The 18,139-nt window shown below is 39.8% G+C and overlaps 1 protein-coding gene across 1 annotated transcript; it reads right to left on the bottom strand.

The window, feature by feature from the left end:
• Positions 1 to 968: 968 nt before the first annotated feature.
• Positions 969 to 17,733, bottom strand: LOC309440515 (pancreatic lipase-related protein 2-like; the record flags this gene model as incomplete). Its single annotated transcript, XM_082054205.1, has 13 exons — positions 969 to 1,032; positions 1,921 to 2,088; positions 3,085 to 3,196; positions 3,482 to 3,611; positions 4,367 to 4,488; positions 5,549 to 5,671; positions 5,756 to 5,872; positions 6,489 to 6,597; positions 8,273 to 8,407; positions 9,848 to 9,973; positions 11,530 to 11,684; positions 12,489 to 12,537; positions 17,656 to 17,733. The coding sequence occupies 13 exons, from the start codon at positions 17,731 to 17,733 to the stop codon at positions 969 to 971; spliced, it is 1,488 nt and encodes a 495-aa protein (XP_081910331.1).
• Between the last annotated feature and the right edge of the window lie 406 nt (positions 17,734 to 18,139).

Raw genomic sequence — 18,139 nt, 5'->3', positions numbered from 1 at the left:
TATAAATATGTTCTTAATATTGTATTTCTGCTTCTAATTCTTAGAAGTTCATCTGCCCAAGTGCTTGTACATCGTTTATCAAACATGGGGAGACACGAGTGAATAAATTACTAACTCTTTCATCCTGTTCATTAACTTATAGTTTGTTTTTTATACATAGAAAAATATCCACTGCCTTGGTCATTTAAAACTTTAGGTGGCTCATTTGTGCCATGCTTTGCAGAGCTGTAGAGTTTGTTTTAATGTGAAATAGTTAATTCCAGATTTTGCAAAGCCTGGAGTTATTCCAAGTCAGAGTTTCTCTCCAGGATTGTCAGCAGCCGCAGCAAAGGTATGTGTTTGAAATTATGCAATAGGCAGGTGCTGTGATTTAGCCTTTTAGTTTGTTCTGAAGTGGGGAACACTTGAGGTTTGGCTTTGCCTGTTGCTTCTCTAATGTGCAGTGTACAAAGGGCTGTGCTGACCTCCTGAAGAAATACCCTGTTCTTGTCCTGTTCCTGCCTCATCCTACAGCATCTTCTGAGGGCAGTGCTCTTGTGTGGGCTTGGAAAGTTTTTAGCAATAGCCTAGGCTGTGGAAAAAAGGCTTTTGGGACCATTCCCAGCAATGTGTGGACATAATGTGCCACCTTGAGAATGTTTGACAGACAGAAAATTTGGCGAAGTATCCGTGTGGTGGGAAACAGTTCTTACCCGCTGTTCTTGAAGCCCTGGTAGAGTAAGACTGTGCAGTGCTATAAATGGATGTTACCACATGTGATTTTTAAAATTGCTTCTATAGTTACAAGCACAATACATTGTTTCAAACATGGAAAACATGGACAAGTGTGTTTGCAAATAATTGAAAAAATAAAGGAAGCAACAGGCAGTTTGAGTTTTGCTTTAATAACTTTGTGTACCAACATTCCCATGCACAGGACTGATGGTTTGCTCAGCTGCTGTGTACGGGACAGTTGTATTTGGTGACCTCTAGCAAGGTGTAAGTAACTGCGGAACTCCATATGTGACAGTCCCACGGCCACAGAAAGTTGACCTGGGAAGAAAAAGAAACCTTGAATCAAGATTTGTTTATTTTTTTTTTTCCCCAAACAAAAATGAAACATTGTCAGCTATCACCTTGGAGGTTGTTGATTCGATCCATAATCCCACTTAAGCCTTCCTAAAAGCCTGCTGTATAGAATATTAGAACCTACATGTTAGCAGCAACAAGGTGAATTTCTCTTTCTCGGGGACCAGCTGTAAAATTTGAGTTTTAATACATGAATTCAAGTAAGCTTTAGATTCACAACTACAGAGCTCTAGGACCTCACCCTGAAAGGGATTTCACCATCTTCTCTAAATAATCCATAACAATGCCAAACTATAAGGAATTTTCTTTTCTAATAGCTAATCAATATTTCTGCTGTTGTAAAATACATCAATTAAACCTTGACTTAAACCCAGTGGATATGTGGAGTAGTTGGCTGTGATCCCTTCTAAATATTTTCTGCTGTTTTTGTGGACTTCAGGCTGTGTGCATTGTTCCTGAATTATACTCTCCAAACTCAAAAATGACCCTACTTCTGGTTACAGTCTCACCTCAGTTATTCAGATTAGAATAGTTATTCCCTGGATCTTCTATACAATAGTCCTGGTAATGCATCTGGGCATGAGACTTGCTTTATCTTGGTTTGTAGTTGTTTTGCTGTGGCATGGTACACACCCCAAATTATTTACTGTTGTATTCTTTTCCAGAGTTATTCCCTTCTTTGTATTCAAACATTTGTCCCAAGCATAATGTCTTGTCCTTGTAATTATGGCAACTCACATTGTTGATTGCAAACCGTACCTCCTATTTTCATGACCATTTTTTCAATCCTGTCTCCCAGAGTTTCTGCACTGCTTTCCCATCCCTTCTGACCTGTAAAAGGGGTATACTTACATATGTCCATCTTCTCCATGAATTATATTGACTGTTTCTGCTCCCAGCCTTGCCCAGAGCAGAGTATATACAGTTTTATTCCAGAAAAAATCCATCTTATTAGTATTTTTTGGGTTAACTTCAACATCAAGGTATTTTGTGTAAACTTGATCTTGAGAGAGGACTCCACTGCAAATAAAGTGAAGACATCAGTGCTAAATGTTTAGAGGTTACTGAGCTAAATCATGTTGTCTGCAGGTTTTGGGGTTTTCCTTTTGTTACAACAGAAATGTGCACATTAGCTGTGCTTTGCAAAAGCAGAGGACACTGCACCAGGACTCTGGGGTGTTCTCAATGGGGAGAGGGTGAAAAACTAGACTAAAAACTTCAAGTGTGCCTGTGGCAGGAGACCACCAGGAGATAAGGGGGAGGCTGGGGCTGCCTCCAGTGCCCAAGGGTGCGGAGTTTTGCAGGTATCGCTGCCAGGAGAGCTCCAGGTGGCGCTATTGAGAAGGATTTTACAGATGAGCTGGGAACTTCTATGGGGCTTTGGTTTGCCCATGCATGGAGGATGGTGGGAGAAGACATGGAAGCACTTGTTTCGCAGCAGGTACAGAAGACAGTGGGAGCTGCTACTTTGATAGTCAACTGGAGACGATGAGCTGAGAATGAAGCCCACTGGCCAGACCCTATAAATGTGCTGTTTATATAGTAGTGATGGCTTTTAATATATCCTAAGGAGGAAGACAAGTATCTACTTTGCAAATTTGATAAGCTCAGGCACAGGATTGCCTTGCATGAGATCATACAGCAAGTCATCGTCAGAACAGGGAGGCTTGTCAGCATGTGGAGTATGTGACGTGTGTTGCTGTGCTAGTGTGCGAGCAGTTGTGCTAATGCAGATATTAAATGGGTAAGAGCTGTATGAAATACATGCATTCCAGAGGTGTATTTTGTGAGCAGTAACTCAGAGAAACACAGAACTCATAAAAAGGAAGTTACTTTCATTTCCTTTTCATAAACATCCATCTCCCCTCATGGATCTTATCTATGTGATAACTTTTTTCATATCTGACGTTAAGTGGAATGTCTGCAATAAGTGTTTGTACCACCTAAATATATGGAAAATGTGTAGATTAAGGTTAGAAGCATTAAATGCTGTAGGGAAATATTAGTTTCTCTTACCTGGCAATTTCATATTCCTTTGCGTTGCCCTCTGTGTCATGGAAAGCTAGATATATGCTCCCCCTTGTTCTCTTTACACCAGACAGTTTGATAAATACTTTTTGTCTCCAAGCTGCATAAAGAAAAGCAAAATAAAACTAGATTGTCATTGGTATGAGAGATCAAAATATGCTAGTACACTGGAAAGTTTGTTTGTTTGTTTGTTTCCTAACTGGTATTCCTTCATCTTAGCAAATGAAAGACGCGGTAAGCCTGAGTTTTGATAACAAATGTAGAATTTTTGGTCAGAGATGTTAGCCGTTATTAATAGAAGCAATGGCAATGCATGGCTGTAAATCACGTAAAGGCAGTCACTTTTCAAACATATGATTGACTGCAACAAGCCTTCTCCACTTACTAGTAAAAGGTGGGTTTGCTGCTGTATTTAAAAAATACTTTTGGTTTACCATCTTCAATCTATCTGGGAATCTGTCGGCATAATACCCCATCATTGGACATCTCTCCTGGGAACATGGGAAGCAGTGTCCCTAGGGAAAATAAGATGATCAGTTAGTGGGGAGAATTTTTTTTCATCTTAGCTCCAACAAAATGAAGGCTCAAGATGTTGTCTTGATCTTGTTTCTGAGAACGGCTCCTGCACCCATACGTACCAAGCAGGTGTGGAATGAGCAGGTTTGATATCTGTTTGGATGATGGCCTGAAACTCCCTAGTTCAAGTATATTTTGGCTTGCGTCTAGGACAAAATGTAAGCCCATTTTACCCTCTGAGTGGAAGGGAACTTGCCTGTATCCACTTTGCAAGGCAATATGGAGGGGAAAAAAAGGAACATTATTCATCAGTGCATTTAATTAGGTGCTCAAATCAGTACCCAGTCTAAATTAAAGAAGAGTCAATGATTTTGGAGACTCCAAATATCTCTTCAGCCAGGAATTAGTAGTGTAGATACATCTAGCTTATGTGCTCTTTGCATAAAGATTTAGGCTGAGAATTTTATGAGGTGTGTGGTGGTGGGTGGTTGTTGTTGTTGGGGTTTTTTGTTGTTGTTTTGGTTGGTTTTTCATCCTATTTGGTGATATTACCTGTGCTTCAGAATTCACTTTCCAAAGCAGAATAGCTGATGGAACCACTGTGCCTCACCATGTGCATCCTCCTACCAAACCACACCACGAGAGCCCGGCCACCAGCATCCAAGTGCTCTGTGCACATAGCAGGACCTACCATGAGTGTAGAGACTTGGATTATTTTCTTTAGAGCTCACAATTCCTGGGCTGATATACTTACTGCCTTAAATAATTCGTATGATTCACAGAGATATCCAAGGTATCCGGTGGGATGGAGGATACTTTGACAATAAAACTCATGGCTGCGTGAGTGATGGCACCCCCCAATGACTGTAGCGTCTTCTGGAAGAAAGTTTATGAGCATCTGTGAAATAACCTCCTGTTATCATATATAGGAGTTGTGCTTGCCTCACCATGGAAATGACTGAGGCATGGAACAGCAGTAAGGTCTTATAATAATTTTTCATCTGAATTTCCACATTTCTAGTTCCAGTAGAATTTACTGTTTTATTTGGAGAACCATGTGTCAGTCACCCCAAGATTTAAAGTGAGATGGATAAATCTGCTATGGCATAATAGTTCCTTATAAGACAGCCATATGTGTGTATATATAGGAGATGTCCTGGCAAGATGACATTAATTACAGTTTTAAAAGGCTTAACAGAGCAAAGAGGATCCACCAGCCTTCTGCCAACCTCTCCAAAGCCTGCAAAGAGGGAGAAGTCTCAGGTGGAGAGGTGAGCCATATACTTTCCCTGGAAATACTGAGAGCTTTTGCCTAATTCATGCCTTAAAAGTGTCAGATGCTCTTTGCAGCATTGGCAAGAAAACAAAGGTGGTGGTGTCATGCAACATGTTTGGTCATGCAACATGTTTGGTCATGACACTGGCCTATCTCAGCCTAGAAAGCTTCCTGCTGGGGTTGTTGGGGTGTTAGATTTGCAGGGTCCCTGCCATTTGTGTTCTGCAGGTCCAGTTTCAAATTACAGAACAAAGCTTAGGCCTCTGATGAGGACAGGTTGAAAGAGTTGGGCTTATTTAGCCTGGAGGAGGATCTAGGGAGACTTTATAACAAGCCACTTCCCAGTAGCCTTTGGGTACAGGAAGGCTGCTACAAGGGCATGTAGTGATAGGACAAGGGGTAATGGCTTTAAACTGAAAGAGGGTAAATTTAGATGAGATATGAGGAAGAAATCCTTCCCCATGAGGGTGGTGAGGCACTGCAACAGGCTGTTCTGATCCAACCTTTTATTGTGTCTTCTTTTCTTTTCTTACTAATGAGTAAATAGGCAAACCCCAATTTCGTTTTGCTGTTGTCTCCCGAATGGACAGTTGCTTTCACAGTTCACTTTCAGGTTTGAACAAAAACAAAGTACTACGTGTGTTGGGAATATATGTTTACCTGCAATGATAGCTTCCAATTCACTTAGTTTCATCTCTGGAATTAAATCAGTGCATCCAGGCATGAAAGTTCCTCCGTTTGGGTAAAAGTCCAGGTGACCAGTGGTGTTATAGATTCCAAACCCTGAGGTGATACACATGTGATGATGTCAGTGTCTCAGTGACATGCCCATCCCTGCAGATATTTTACTGACATGTGAACACATACCGAAGGCAGGAAAGTGAGCAGCATTACTGTGAATAACATCGACAAAATCTGCATCTGAAGGATCCAGTCTCACCTCAGGAGGAGTACCTTCAAAATAGGGCCCGGCAGGGTCTAAGCCTGAAAAACCCCACATTTATTGGTTGAGAGAGGGAGAGAAGTGTTGCACAAATTAATGTGTCTTTTGCCAAAGTAACATCAGACATTCAATGTTGCATGAGGCACGTTTAATAATAATGATGTGAATATTAAGCTAAACTGAAAAAATGTGCAATAATATGGTTTTGTGAGCCTTTCTGCAACAGTATTCCAACAGAAATAAAGTATTTTCCAATAGACTATATAATGGCATCATATTACTATGAAGGAAGCATTTTATTACTTATTAGCTTATTATTGGCCTGTAAAGCATTATGAATAGGAAAAACCTATGATTCTTGATAAGTTGCTTTGTCTTTCTGTAGTGCTTGATATAACCCAGTGAACAGCAGTAATGTTACAAACATACTGTTTGTCCTTTCACTAAAGCCTTCTACAGAAGAGTTTTCAACCTAACTAGGAGAGAGAAGATGTAATAATTACACTTGTTTCTGAGAAGCATAAAGTTTACCTACTCTCATGCAAGGTGTCTGCAGCTCTGCCAATAACTTAATTGCAGTCTATAGACCAGTGTGTTGCAAGTTTCTTGCCTTTAGAAACGTGCTGTGTTATCTCTGTTCCTTGGTGAATGACCTACCTGTTATCCGTCTGATGCCTGGGATCCTTCTTCCCGCCTCTCCTGCAGCATGTGCTCCCAGACTGTGGCCAATTAGATGGATATTGCCAAAGGAGTATCTGAACTCTTCCTGATCATTAAGGTGGTGATGGGGGGGACAAGAACACAGGCTTTAAACAGCAAGCAAAGAGGGTGTCTTATATTAATGGCCTTTGGGAACATCTGGACTGACTTCCTGCATAGTGAACAGGGTGAGAGTTCCTTGAGTTAATTATTGTTTAAATCACACTAAGACTTGATAGAACATGATCCAATCTAGAATTTAAATGTGATGATGGATTCACTGTTGTAGTGTTGGCATATGATTACTGTATTCAATTACCCTTGGTGACAAAATATGAACCTTCTTTATGAATTGGATCAAGCCCTAATTTCATATTTCATTGGTATGATCTATTTTTTCTTTAATTACTCTTATGGAGCCCTTTTAAATCCCACCTGTTCTCCATGTGTCTCTTAGAAAATGTGATTGTACCACTCAATAATACTTTCACTGACGAGCCTAGGTGGGGTGACATTCATTCTTCTCTTTGCCAAGTGTCACCTGTACAAGACCTGCGCTGCTGAGATATCACACATGCTTTGAAGGTGGGAATGGAATTTATTCGGTGTATGTCACTTGCATGCACTCTATGTCCCAACCACGGTTTTGTTGGGTTTTGTAATGACCAAAGACAACCAGGATTGGTTGCTAATTGCTTGAGGTTTTTACACTGTTTTGTTTTGTAATGTGTTTTACTGCAGTATTTCCATTTACAGCACAGCTTAACTTTTCCTAATGTCAAACTCCAAAAGTTTGCCAATTGAGGGAAAGCGCAGAAAGTCTAAGGATAATTTATACATTTTTGTAACAGAATAAAGAGAGACCTCAACTGCAAATGATGCAGTAACAGACATTCAATGGGAAACTGAACACATCTTCAAGTGATCCAAGATTTGTACACAGAGAAGAAAGTACAAAAATAAATGTGTGAGGCTCAATATGAATCTCCTAAGTGGAAACAGGAGCTTGTATCCCAGCGGATTCTGGCAAAGTGGTTCTTTGATATTTGAGCGCTTGTGAAGTTGGCACTTAGCTTTGGCTTTGAACTCTCTCTTGCAACACTTACAACGAACACCTACTGATCAGGATCAAGTTTGTAGCCAGGCAGGGTTCTGATTTTTCTGCAGTTCTAAGTATGTATGAGTCTTTCTGAAGTCAGTGGGAAAAGCTGATCTCAAACTTTGCAACCAAGTTCTATGCTACGTGCGTAAATGTGAACACTTGCCTTGAGGAATATGAAGTTCACGACTTGAAGGCAACTGGGTAGTTCATCATGTCTGTACACAGCAAATATGACATTATCGAGTGAGCTTGCTCATCTCCGTGGTGCTAAACTGAGAGGCTAATTTAGTCCTAGCACATGTATGTAACTCTGGCACAACTCTGGAAAGCACTGAACTCATATGCCTTGCCTCATGTCCAGTGACTGTATCATCATATGGAAATGTTGCCACCTACTGGTCTATAATGAGTTGGCACCTCTCTCCGACCACATTAGCTTAATTTGCGTCTTTTGTGGCTGTGAGAGGTCCTTACAGAGTTCACAATTAGTATAATTAACAGGGTGTCAACTGCATGCACTGCACAGCTCTTCCAGAAGCACTGGCTGACCATATTGGACAGGATTCAAAACCAAAGCAACAGCGTTATAAACCCACTACATCCACTTAGTAACTGTAGGTGGTAAAGCTGTGGTATTTACCTGTAAAATTTTTATGAAGTAAGCAACCTCAGCCCCGATCACGCGGATGTTGTTCACTGCACTGACATAGTTGCCTTTTGCACCATCTTTCCAGTCAACAGCAATGCAGTTGGTATTTTCCACTTCCAGTAACACCTGATGTGGGAATACATAAAGCAAAGTAATTAAGGAAACAAAGTAGCCGAGATTCAACTTAAAGCAGAATAAGCATTAACAGATAATATAATAACGGAATTTTTCATTCTTTACTAAACAGGGCTCTTAAATGTAGACCATACTAAACTGATACATGCATCTGCTTACAAAACAGAATGTAACAAGCCATTAATCCAAAAAGTATCAATTATAAAAGACAACAAAAATATTTTCATTTATATACATATTTGAAATAATTTAGAAAACCCACAAAACTGCACAGTAGTTTCTGTGTGCAGTACGTGAGTTCCCTTGAGGGATGCATAAGAAGCGAACTTAGTTGCCAAGTGCCTTTAGAACTTATAAAGTCACATCAGAGTGGAAAGGTTGGATATAGCTGAAAGTTTCTATTTCATCAAAAAAACTAATGCATTGTTCACTTTGGTACTTGTCACAGTCTTGCACAGATCAGTTTTAGCTTTCTGTGACTAAGGGTCACTCAAGGTTTGAGAAATAACAAGGAGTGGAAATGAAAATTAATCTATGATAAGCAGGTAAGTGACAAGGAAAACAGAAGCTTGAAGCAATGGTGTTGAATCCTGGACTCCCTTCTCTCCTGTAGGCACAATAACTTTGCACTGTGGAGAGGCAGATAGAATTGCTGTTTCTTTTCAGTGGAAAAAATTAGAAACCTAATATTCTAGATTAAGAGTTTCCATAGATGTATGAACAAAATAATGCTGCAAGTCTGTGACTGAGTATTCACTGGTGGCCTTTTTCTAGCTTGTCCTCTTCCCTGCCAGTGTGGAAGAAGCAGAAATACAGTAGATTTTGCTTCTCTATTAGAGTCAAGCCTGTCGCTGACACAGGATTGTTTTTTGTGGTAGTTTCCATGTTTCGTATTTGAAATCTTTTTTCACTGCGCTCTGTAATCAAACAAAAACTGCTCATGGTTTTGTTGTTGTTTTGTTGTATTTATGGGTTGGTTTTAATTTTTTTTATTTTTTTTTCTTTTTAGGACCTGAGTAGTGGTGAATCAGAGTACTATTTGTAGACTGAGACTTGACCTTTACTACTCAGGAAGGATTATTGGCTGAAGGATGGTTCAGTTGCTCCTAATGGGAGAAACAGTGAACTGGTGTATTTAATCAGATATTCTGACAGCAGTGTTGATGCTGGTGTCATCTGCGTTTGGTTTGTTGCTTTGATCTGATCTGCAGGGTTTGGGGGTGGAAACTCTCTAGAGAAGCATAATCTGAGAGATGACCAAGAAGCCTTGACTATGCTGCATCTTCCAGAGTGGGAACGTTTTGACCAACTCTTGGTTGATATCTGTTGCTACCTAATGAAGTGTAAAATGGAAGGTGAACATTAGCACCTAAAGGATACTGACAGGTTGTAGTTACAACTGCTGATGGAAACCAGAGGATACTCTCATACCAAGCACATTGCTACCACCCAGCCTTTTTTTCCAGTGCTGCCAAATCCATGAATGATGAAAGAGGTATTTCTACGTGTGGAAAAACATGAGTTCTTGATGGTTGAGGGGTTTATTGCTGAGATCACCTGTGTGGTTTAAAAAAAAAAAAAAGGAAAGAAAAAAGAGAAAAGCTTTATTCATACTTTCAAACATTTAAAAAAAACTGAGCTAGGTCATTTGCTCTGTAGGAATCAAGGGACTACTTTGAATGGACAAACTGTGATGTTTTGGAACCCAGGAACCCCTGTATCCCACCTTTCTCAGTTCCACTATGGTTTCCAACGAAGTGGTGCTCGTGTGGTTTCTGCGGCTCCTATCTATTTTGCTTAATGCAGCAAGACACCCCTCCCACCATCACATAGAATATGAAACAACCTAAAAGGGCCACTGTGTTGCAGGATGCCTGCTGGCCTGAGCTGGATGAGTTCCTTCAGAGAACAGCCCATCAGCTCCACATCTACTGGTTCAGCTCCCCTTTTACTGACCTGATCTTTGGCTTCAATGTGTTACTCTGCATCTAAGCTTTTTTTTTTTCTGGATATGTCATGTTTCAGTGCCTGTTTTTTGTCATTAGCTACTCCAGCAAGGCTGAAAGAATTTCATGCAAGAACTGAGTACAGTAAGGGTGAAGATGATCTTCACACATTGCTGTAAGATGCTTAATTATGTATTTTCCTTATTCTCTGAGAACATCTGAATGTCTGCTTTGTTTTCAGACACATATAGGGTCTCTGATGCGAGCAAGGGAGTTCGGGTGTGGAAGGGCTGTGCCCTGGATCACAGATACATTTAAGTTCAATGGCTGGGAAGTAGTGCAAGGTTTGTTTTGACTTGTACCAACAACAGAGGTGTTGAGTAACCTGCTGTCGGATGTATTTTGTGTGCTCACATGACCTTGCTCTGCAGATCATAAAAGGTTATTACAGGTATAACCTTCTTAGAGAGCCTGAGTCGGATTCTCAGCGTGGCAACCAGGATTGCTGTAAAGCAATGATGCCTGCAATGGCAGTGATGGTATCGTAGCTCATGCCAGAGGAATCCTAAGCATCCCAGTACAGCTCAGGGGATTCTGGGTTTGGGAGCCTGAAAGGGACTTAGCAGCTTCATAAGCATTTGCTGAAGTGGTATGGACCCAGCTCCTGATCTTACAGGTTCCTTTGCATTACTCTCCTCAGTATTTCTGGGCATAAGCAACTTGAGTAATTCTGTCTTATTTTCGGAGTGCAGAGAGACAAGTATGAATGTAAAATCATTCAGATGTCAAGGTGGAATGTGGGTTTGGAAGCTGCATAAAATCAATTTTCTTCAGGCTCTTATTTTTGAAAGTCACAATACCTTCCTAGCTCAGCTTCCCTTTAAGACGGCAGTAATTGCTCTCCTATCTGAATACTCACAAGGCTATTTATTTGAACAAGTCTTCAGGTTTCCTCAGAGACCTAAACTGCATGCAAAAGGTAGCCTGCCATAACCCATACCCTTGCACAGGAAAATGCCAGGAAAGCTGTTGTGTCCTACAGTTCATTCACTTTCAACTGTACTGTCGAACCATCTTCTTATTCTGACTTGTTTGCCTGAGGTAGATTTTTTAACAAGACAAAAAACATTTATAGATTTAGTTCTTGATTTTAAAAATAAACGTCACCTGTGAGTTATTTCCTGTTTCTCTGGTGTAGAGAGAGAAGCTGATGTTCATTTTTTCTGGTGGGTCAGGCAAACCTGTCAGATGTCTCCCTGGTACCCCAGACCAGGGTGGACCATCTGAAAAACAGCCAAGCCTGGCGTAGCAAACCTCTTCACCTAGAGTAGAAAAAACAACTTGTTCATGTGTCAGACTCTCTTGTTGTAGTCTCAAATACATCATCAAGCATATTATAAAGAGCAGAAAAGTAAGGATTTCATTTTATGATTAATTTTGAAACTGAGATTCATTCTTATTTGCTTTATGGATATTGCCTGAAACAGGTAATAAAGGGGAGCTAAATAATTTGAGGATAAACCAGGTAAAGACTCAGACACTGTTTTGACACCATTTTATAGGGTTGCAAAGGGTTAATTCAATTTCTTAAAAAAAACAAATGTTTTAAGTGCTCGTTAGAATTGCTCCTGTGTAATTCTTCCTCCAAAACATCGTGTCTCTGCCCGTAGGAATGAAGGATATCTATGTGGTGACCTTGTACTCTGAGTTAAATGATAATTTATTTCAATATAGTAGCTTTTTCTAGATCAAACAGGTCTCTTGCTCACTTACACTCACCTTCCATGATTTTAGCACTGCATATTGTGTTAAGCACCCTGTTGCTGAGTGGTTTTTTGTATACAGTAGTCATGTAAAGGCAGCTTGTGCTTGATAGAAGTAGGACACATGCCTGAATTCCTCTGTGATTTTTCAGCATAGACCTACGCCTCTTGTATTCTTAATAATAAAATTTTAACATGTGGGATCCTTTTAGCATTAGTTCTATCCATAATAATAGACATTGTCATACAATAACGTGCAAATCATACCACAGCTTCAATATAAAGGAAAATACCAATCATCATCTATGTATTATTTTGTCTGAATTCACTTTCTAGTGGTAGTTCTTATAGGTATTGTCTCACCTGCTACTGTGCCAAGGAGATAAAGTGCAATAATCCATATTCCAACCACCTAAAACAAATTGAGTATACAGGTTAAGCATTTCATTTAGAGTAATTTGTCCTTTTTAAAAGAGCATAATACAAAGAGACACCAAGGGACCGTAAGCCAGCAACATGCCCTTGCAGCAAAGGCAGCTGGCAGCGTCCTGGACCGCGTTGGGAGGAGTGTTGCAGCAGGACAAGGGAGCTGAACCTTCCCCTCAGCTCAGTTTTGCTGTTCATCATGTTTCTTGCACAGCCAATACTGCATGAAGGTGGCTGAGGGAGTGAATTTGATCGTGAGGTCCTGACTTTTGCCAGTATGAGGAGGCAGGCATGAAGTGTTGTGCAAGAAAGACAACGATACCTGTAGCCTGGTAAAGCCTGCATGCTTGACAGAAACTTCAGGCTGTTTGTGCTGCTTTTACTCAGGGCTCTTTGCATTTCTGTACCTTCTTATCCCTGACTTTTATTTAGATTCCTTTCCTCGTTTGGCTTTTCCATGGAAGGGATTCCATGTATTTCACTATTCTCCTCATTTGCCTCATTCGCTGTTCTCAATTTCCTCTTCTTCTAGGTGTTATGGGATCTGTCTCCTATTTTCCACATACTGCTTTTCATGTAAAGCAAACTTTTCCACCTGTCACCCCTGGACACTGAGATAGCTTATTAAAAGTAGTTAAGAAAAAAGTGTTAAGTTTAGTAGGTATGATCTTGCTTTGTGGGAAGCTGTCTCCAAGGGATATTTTTAGAGATTTCATGATGTGAGAAATCTAGAAAGCCAACGCTTCAAAGGTCATGGATGCTACCAAATGCTCTTAGAAACAAAAAAAACCCAAAACAAAACAAAAAAACATTTGAGAGTTTCAAAGAATTTGTCCTTGAAGGTTGCATGTCAAATGATAGACACGAGCGGCATATGTGATCCACGTATATGCTTTTTTTGATGGAAGTTTGATTACTTGGCTGTAATGATGTGATTTCCTAACCAAGCCAAATGGGATAGGTCAGAGTGCAGAGAGCGTCTCTGAGCACTCTCTAATCAGCTCTGAGGTTCCTGTGTGGTAATAGCTCATTATTTATGTGGTAGGGTAGAGGAGCAAGGCTGAATATCTGAGCAGTGAGCTGGAGTTGCAAAGTGCAGAGCTGAGAGGAATTGCGAAATTTCCTTGGAAATACAATTCTATTTCCAGTTCTAATATATCCATTGATAAAGTCAATACAGAAGAAAACTAGTTGCTCAGGGGAAGTGGAGAGGAAGTCTGGAAAAGGATCAGGATTTCTTCTAAGCAGCTGGTGACAGATGAGAACTGAGAAGTCCTGTTAGCCAAGAGGAGCACCTCTGTTCAGCTGGAATATCTGTCAAGAAATACCCATCATCATGATGAGAACCCGATGACAGTGTGGGAAAATCACAGATGATGTGGCTCACCAATGGAATTGGAGAGCTCAGCGGGATTTGTTGGTGTTTAATGGAGAGCTCTCATACTCAGGAGTTGTATAGTCCATGTTGGGAATATTACAGCAGGAAGGACACTATCATTTCTTTTCAGACCCAAAATCTGAATGGCAGCTAATGAGTAATGAGTTCAGAAAACGTGGGAGATTGTTGCCAAATAAGTGATCAGTAGTTTCCTTTCAGAGGTTCTTCCTTTGAAGGCATAAAATAGAAATGAATGTGTAGCTAGGTAAGCCATGAAAAAATAGAAATGAACGTGTAGCTAGGTAAGGCATAAAAAATGCAAATTTTTGTGTGTGTGTAATGTCGATTCATTCTGTTATTAAGAGTTGTAGTTTGGGTAGGAGACAATTTTTTAGTGGGTAGGTTTTCTGTATTGGTCTATGTTCACTTAATGACAAAGATTGCAAATAGATTAATTATATATTTGTAAAAAGAGTTGAGGCAGCATACTATTTGATGGGGGAAAATTCTTTCACTGGGCATTTGAGAGGCTTAGTGCTGAGCAAGAGGAACTGGAATGACTGGTTTGTGAACGTGATCTCAGCCCTGCCAGTATTGCGGGCAGGACAGCTGCTAAACGCTGAGCTCAGTTGTTATACTCAATGGACAAAGGGCATGCACTTCTGAAGCAAAACCAGCACTAAATATTTCTAAATTGCTGTGCAGCTTGGGGGAAAAAAAAATACATTAGGATATCAGTCTAATAATATCTGCAATTTTATTTTTTAAAACCTACACTGGTGCGGTATTTGTCCTTTACCATAAGCCATCAAGTAACCTTCTGGACTCTTGCTCAGCCTGTGATTCATGGGCTACTAGTGAATGGTTTGTGAGTTACGAGAAAATCTGCATAAGGACTGTCAACAGAGCATTTCTAAGTCTCACACATGTACCCCTACACCCTGGTCAGGACATGCACACAAACATGCACTCACAGCGTATTCAAGAGGAGCAAACCCAGATCTCAGGGTTTTTAACTATTAGCATTTTTAACCTAATAACCTCACTGCAGTAAACAGTTTAATTTTTTGTAATGTAAACCCAGATATGTTATTTATGTAATTTTTAAGAATTTTACCCACCATTCTTTTATCACCCTTCTTATAACTTTCTCTGGTGAGCAGTAACAGGATACAAAACAGCCACTGTTTTCCTTAATGAAGATTGGGTAGCTTTATGCTGAAAAAAAAATAATAGAAAGGAGATTAAAAACCAACAGGCCAACTTGGTAAAGTGAAAGAAACTGGAAGCATCCAAGAGGATGCAAAAGGGTAATATTGGTAACTGGGAACTGATAGCTAGAAGTCATACAGATTTCATAAGGAAAACACAATCCCCCCATGTACATAATAGCCAGTAGAATTAAGACATGAATTAAGAAGGAATATTACATGCATGGGAGAACTAAAAAGATGCAATGGTTTTGGTCCATTACTACATAAAGTGGAGCAAAAGGCAATGACGCAGCTGAAGTGAAACATTTACACTTTTTGTTTCTGCATTTACCAAAACAAGCTTATGTTGTTCACATCAGAAAAAAGTTCATGTTGATTCTTTGTTCGGACAATAATTCTAGATCTGCTGTAGAATAGCTGCTGGGACTACATATCTTAAAATCATTGGACTTTGGTATCTTATAGGTGAGATCCTTAAAAAAAAACCCCACAACTATTAAAAAAACTATTGCAATCTTTTTGTTATTGATTAGTAAGGAAATTCCAGAGATGCAGTTGAAGAAAACTGATGTTCTAACAGGTAAGAAAAAAAAGAAGGATGAATCACCTGAGGAATTTCAGGCCTGTGGAGTTTCAGTCCAGTGTCAGCCTGAGGCAGAATAATGAAACTCTCCCCAGGGTACTCAGTCATGAAAGGAAAATTGTGGAAAAACTGTTAAAAGATTAAGTTGTGTAATTGAATTTAGTTACATGATGTGACAAACTAGCATGACGCTCTTATAAGATCAACATTGTAAGTCTCATCGTACTCCTATTTTGATAAGATCTGCTCTGTTACTTGATAGTTTAGTTAAGAAATTAAAATTATGTACGTGCACTATTGCAACAGTTAAATAGATTAAAAATTTTATGCATGGATTAAGTAGATTAAAAATTAAGTAATTATTTCATCTCAGACTATAACGGCAAAGAACTAGAAGGCAACTCCTGGATTTACAAATACAGCTCTTGCTACTGTGCATCATAGCATCATATCATGATCGAACTGTGACTGTGTTTCTTTCAGCTTTTTTTGACCCTATAGTTATTCACTACTCATAGTGGATCATCACTGATTAGGGTTTCAGAGGAATCAGTTCCTGGTATCACACTGCGTGCCAGCTTGCAACACTGGTATTGCTCGCTGGAAATGAGCACATACTGAAAAAATACTGACATTTAGACTAAGAGATTAGTAAATACAAAGTACAGGTCATAAATGTTAGATTTCTTTCCCAAGCAATAAGAAATAAATGCTGTCACACTGCATATCCTGCCCACAGAATGGAGGTGAACATCTGAGGAAGCAATAACTGAAAAGGCCTTTGAAGGCTTGCTAATGTATTATGAGTGATTTCTGAAGTGTCAAGGAACTTGTTAGTCTTTGTTTCCACATATCAAGGTGGAAGAATAGTATTTTCAGTATATATACCATGCAATATATAGGTGGGGGTATTATTTAAAGACTATGGAGGTTTCGTTGGTGCTACATGCACAGTTGAAGGGGGATACTAAGGAAATGGAGAAGGTGATTCTTGGATCATCATAAGGATGGAGAAGAGGGAGTGAAGACAAAGAAGTGAAGAGAGGACTTTTTAGCCTTGGAGTATGAAGTAAACACAGGGTGTTTCAAAAAGATGGACCAAATTGTGTTCTGCAATTGCTTTGAAACTGGGTCCATCTCTTTGAAACACTCTGTGTAACTGAGACCAGAAGAGGAGAAGTGATACTTAAAGGGTTATGGTAGAACAAGAACTAGCCTTGAAAAAACTGAAGTCTAGTGTGTTGTCCTGAAATAGCTGTCCAGCTGGAGTCAGAGGACAAAAAACACCACTAGTTTTAATATGTAGTTTTATCATGTTTTAATGTGACTGTGAGAAGTGGCATGGATGAGGCTTAATGACCTAGATGGTGCCTTCCACTTCTTCATCCTGTGTTGCAAAGAGGCCAAACGGGAAGTTAAAGGGCCACCTCAGCAACCTATGCCAAGGTGGGGAATGTTAATGTCATTATGTTCCAAATGAGCAGTGGTAGAGCAGGAACAGAGCGTTTTGCAGAAGCAAACCCCAGTGCTAGCTCATTTTCATCTGTTGCCAGAGCTGAGCGTGGCATCTTCTGTCTCAGTCTTTTGTGGTCTTTCCAGTTTTCACATCTCCCTTTCCCTTCTATATTGACATTTAGTTCTTTATCTTCTCAAGTCTTTTCCACCCCCGCCTCCACCATTTGTGGGGTATTTTTTCCATCTTTTCTTGCCTTACCACTCCATACTTCCTATATTTCCTTCACTGGCACTGTCCTTAAACTGAGAATATTTTTGTCAGTTCTGTCTTTCCAGTGTCTTATTTTAGCCTTTCGTATTTTTCAGTAGTTTGACACAGCCCTCGGTTAACAGTGTAAAGGCAACAAAAAGGAGAAGAAACCATTTAGAATTCAGTGTATAAGCCTTGGGTATAGAAGTTAAAGATTCAGTTACCTGTTCTGTCAGCAAATTCTTGCATGGCTTTGAGCCTGAGGCATTTAGAGCACACTTGGTGATTGCACACTCAAGCATCGTAACATTAACCAAAATTGTAGCAGAAACTAAGGTAAAAATATTGCAATAATATCCTTAGGCCTCATAAAGGGGATCACGTACATATTTACCAATAAGCAAATACCTGAAAGTACCTTATAATTGTTTTGTTTGTTTTCTTTGAATGTAATTTTGTAGAGGTTGTCCAGCCCATTCTTCACACATATACAAATAAAACCATATTTTCCAGGGAAAATCCCCATTCAGTAGCTTAGACACAACTTTTGTCCGGACTATCGAACACTGAAAATTGGTAGCCCAGTACTGGACAAAGTGCTGCTGATATGGTGTGCTAATTCAAGTAGCAGAGTAGTTGGCATAACTGACAAATGACTTAATCTCATCTCCAGCTTCTCCCCATAAATAACCCATAGTAAGGTGCTGA

The sequence above is a fragment of the Streptopelia decaocto genome, assembly GCF_964273445.1.
Source record: "Streptopelia decaocto genome assembly, chromosome: 5".
Classification (NCBI taxonomy): domain Eukaryota; kingdom Metazoa; phylum Chordata; class Aves; order Columbiformes; family Columbidae; genus Streptopelia; species Streptopelia decaocto.
This window is presented reverse-complemented; position numbering and strand designations above follow the sequence as displayed.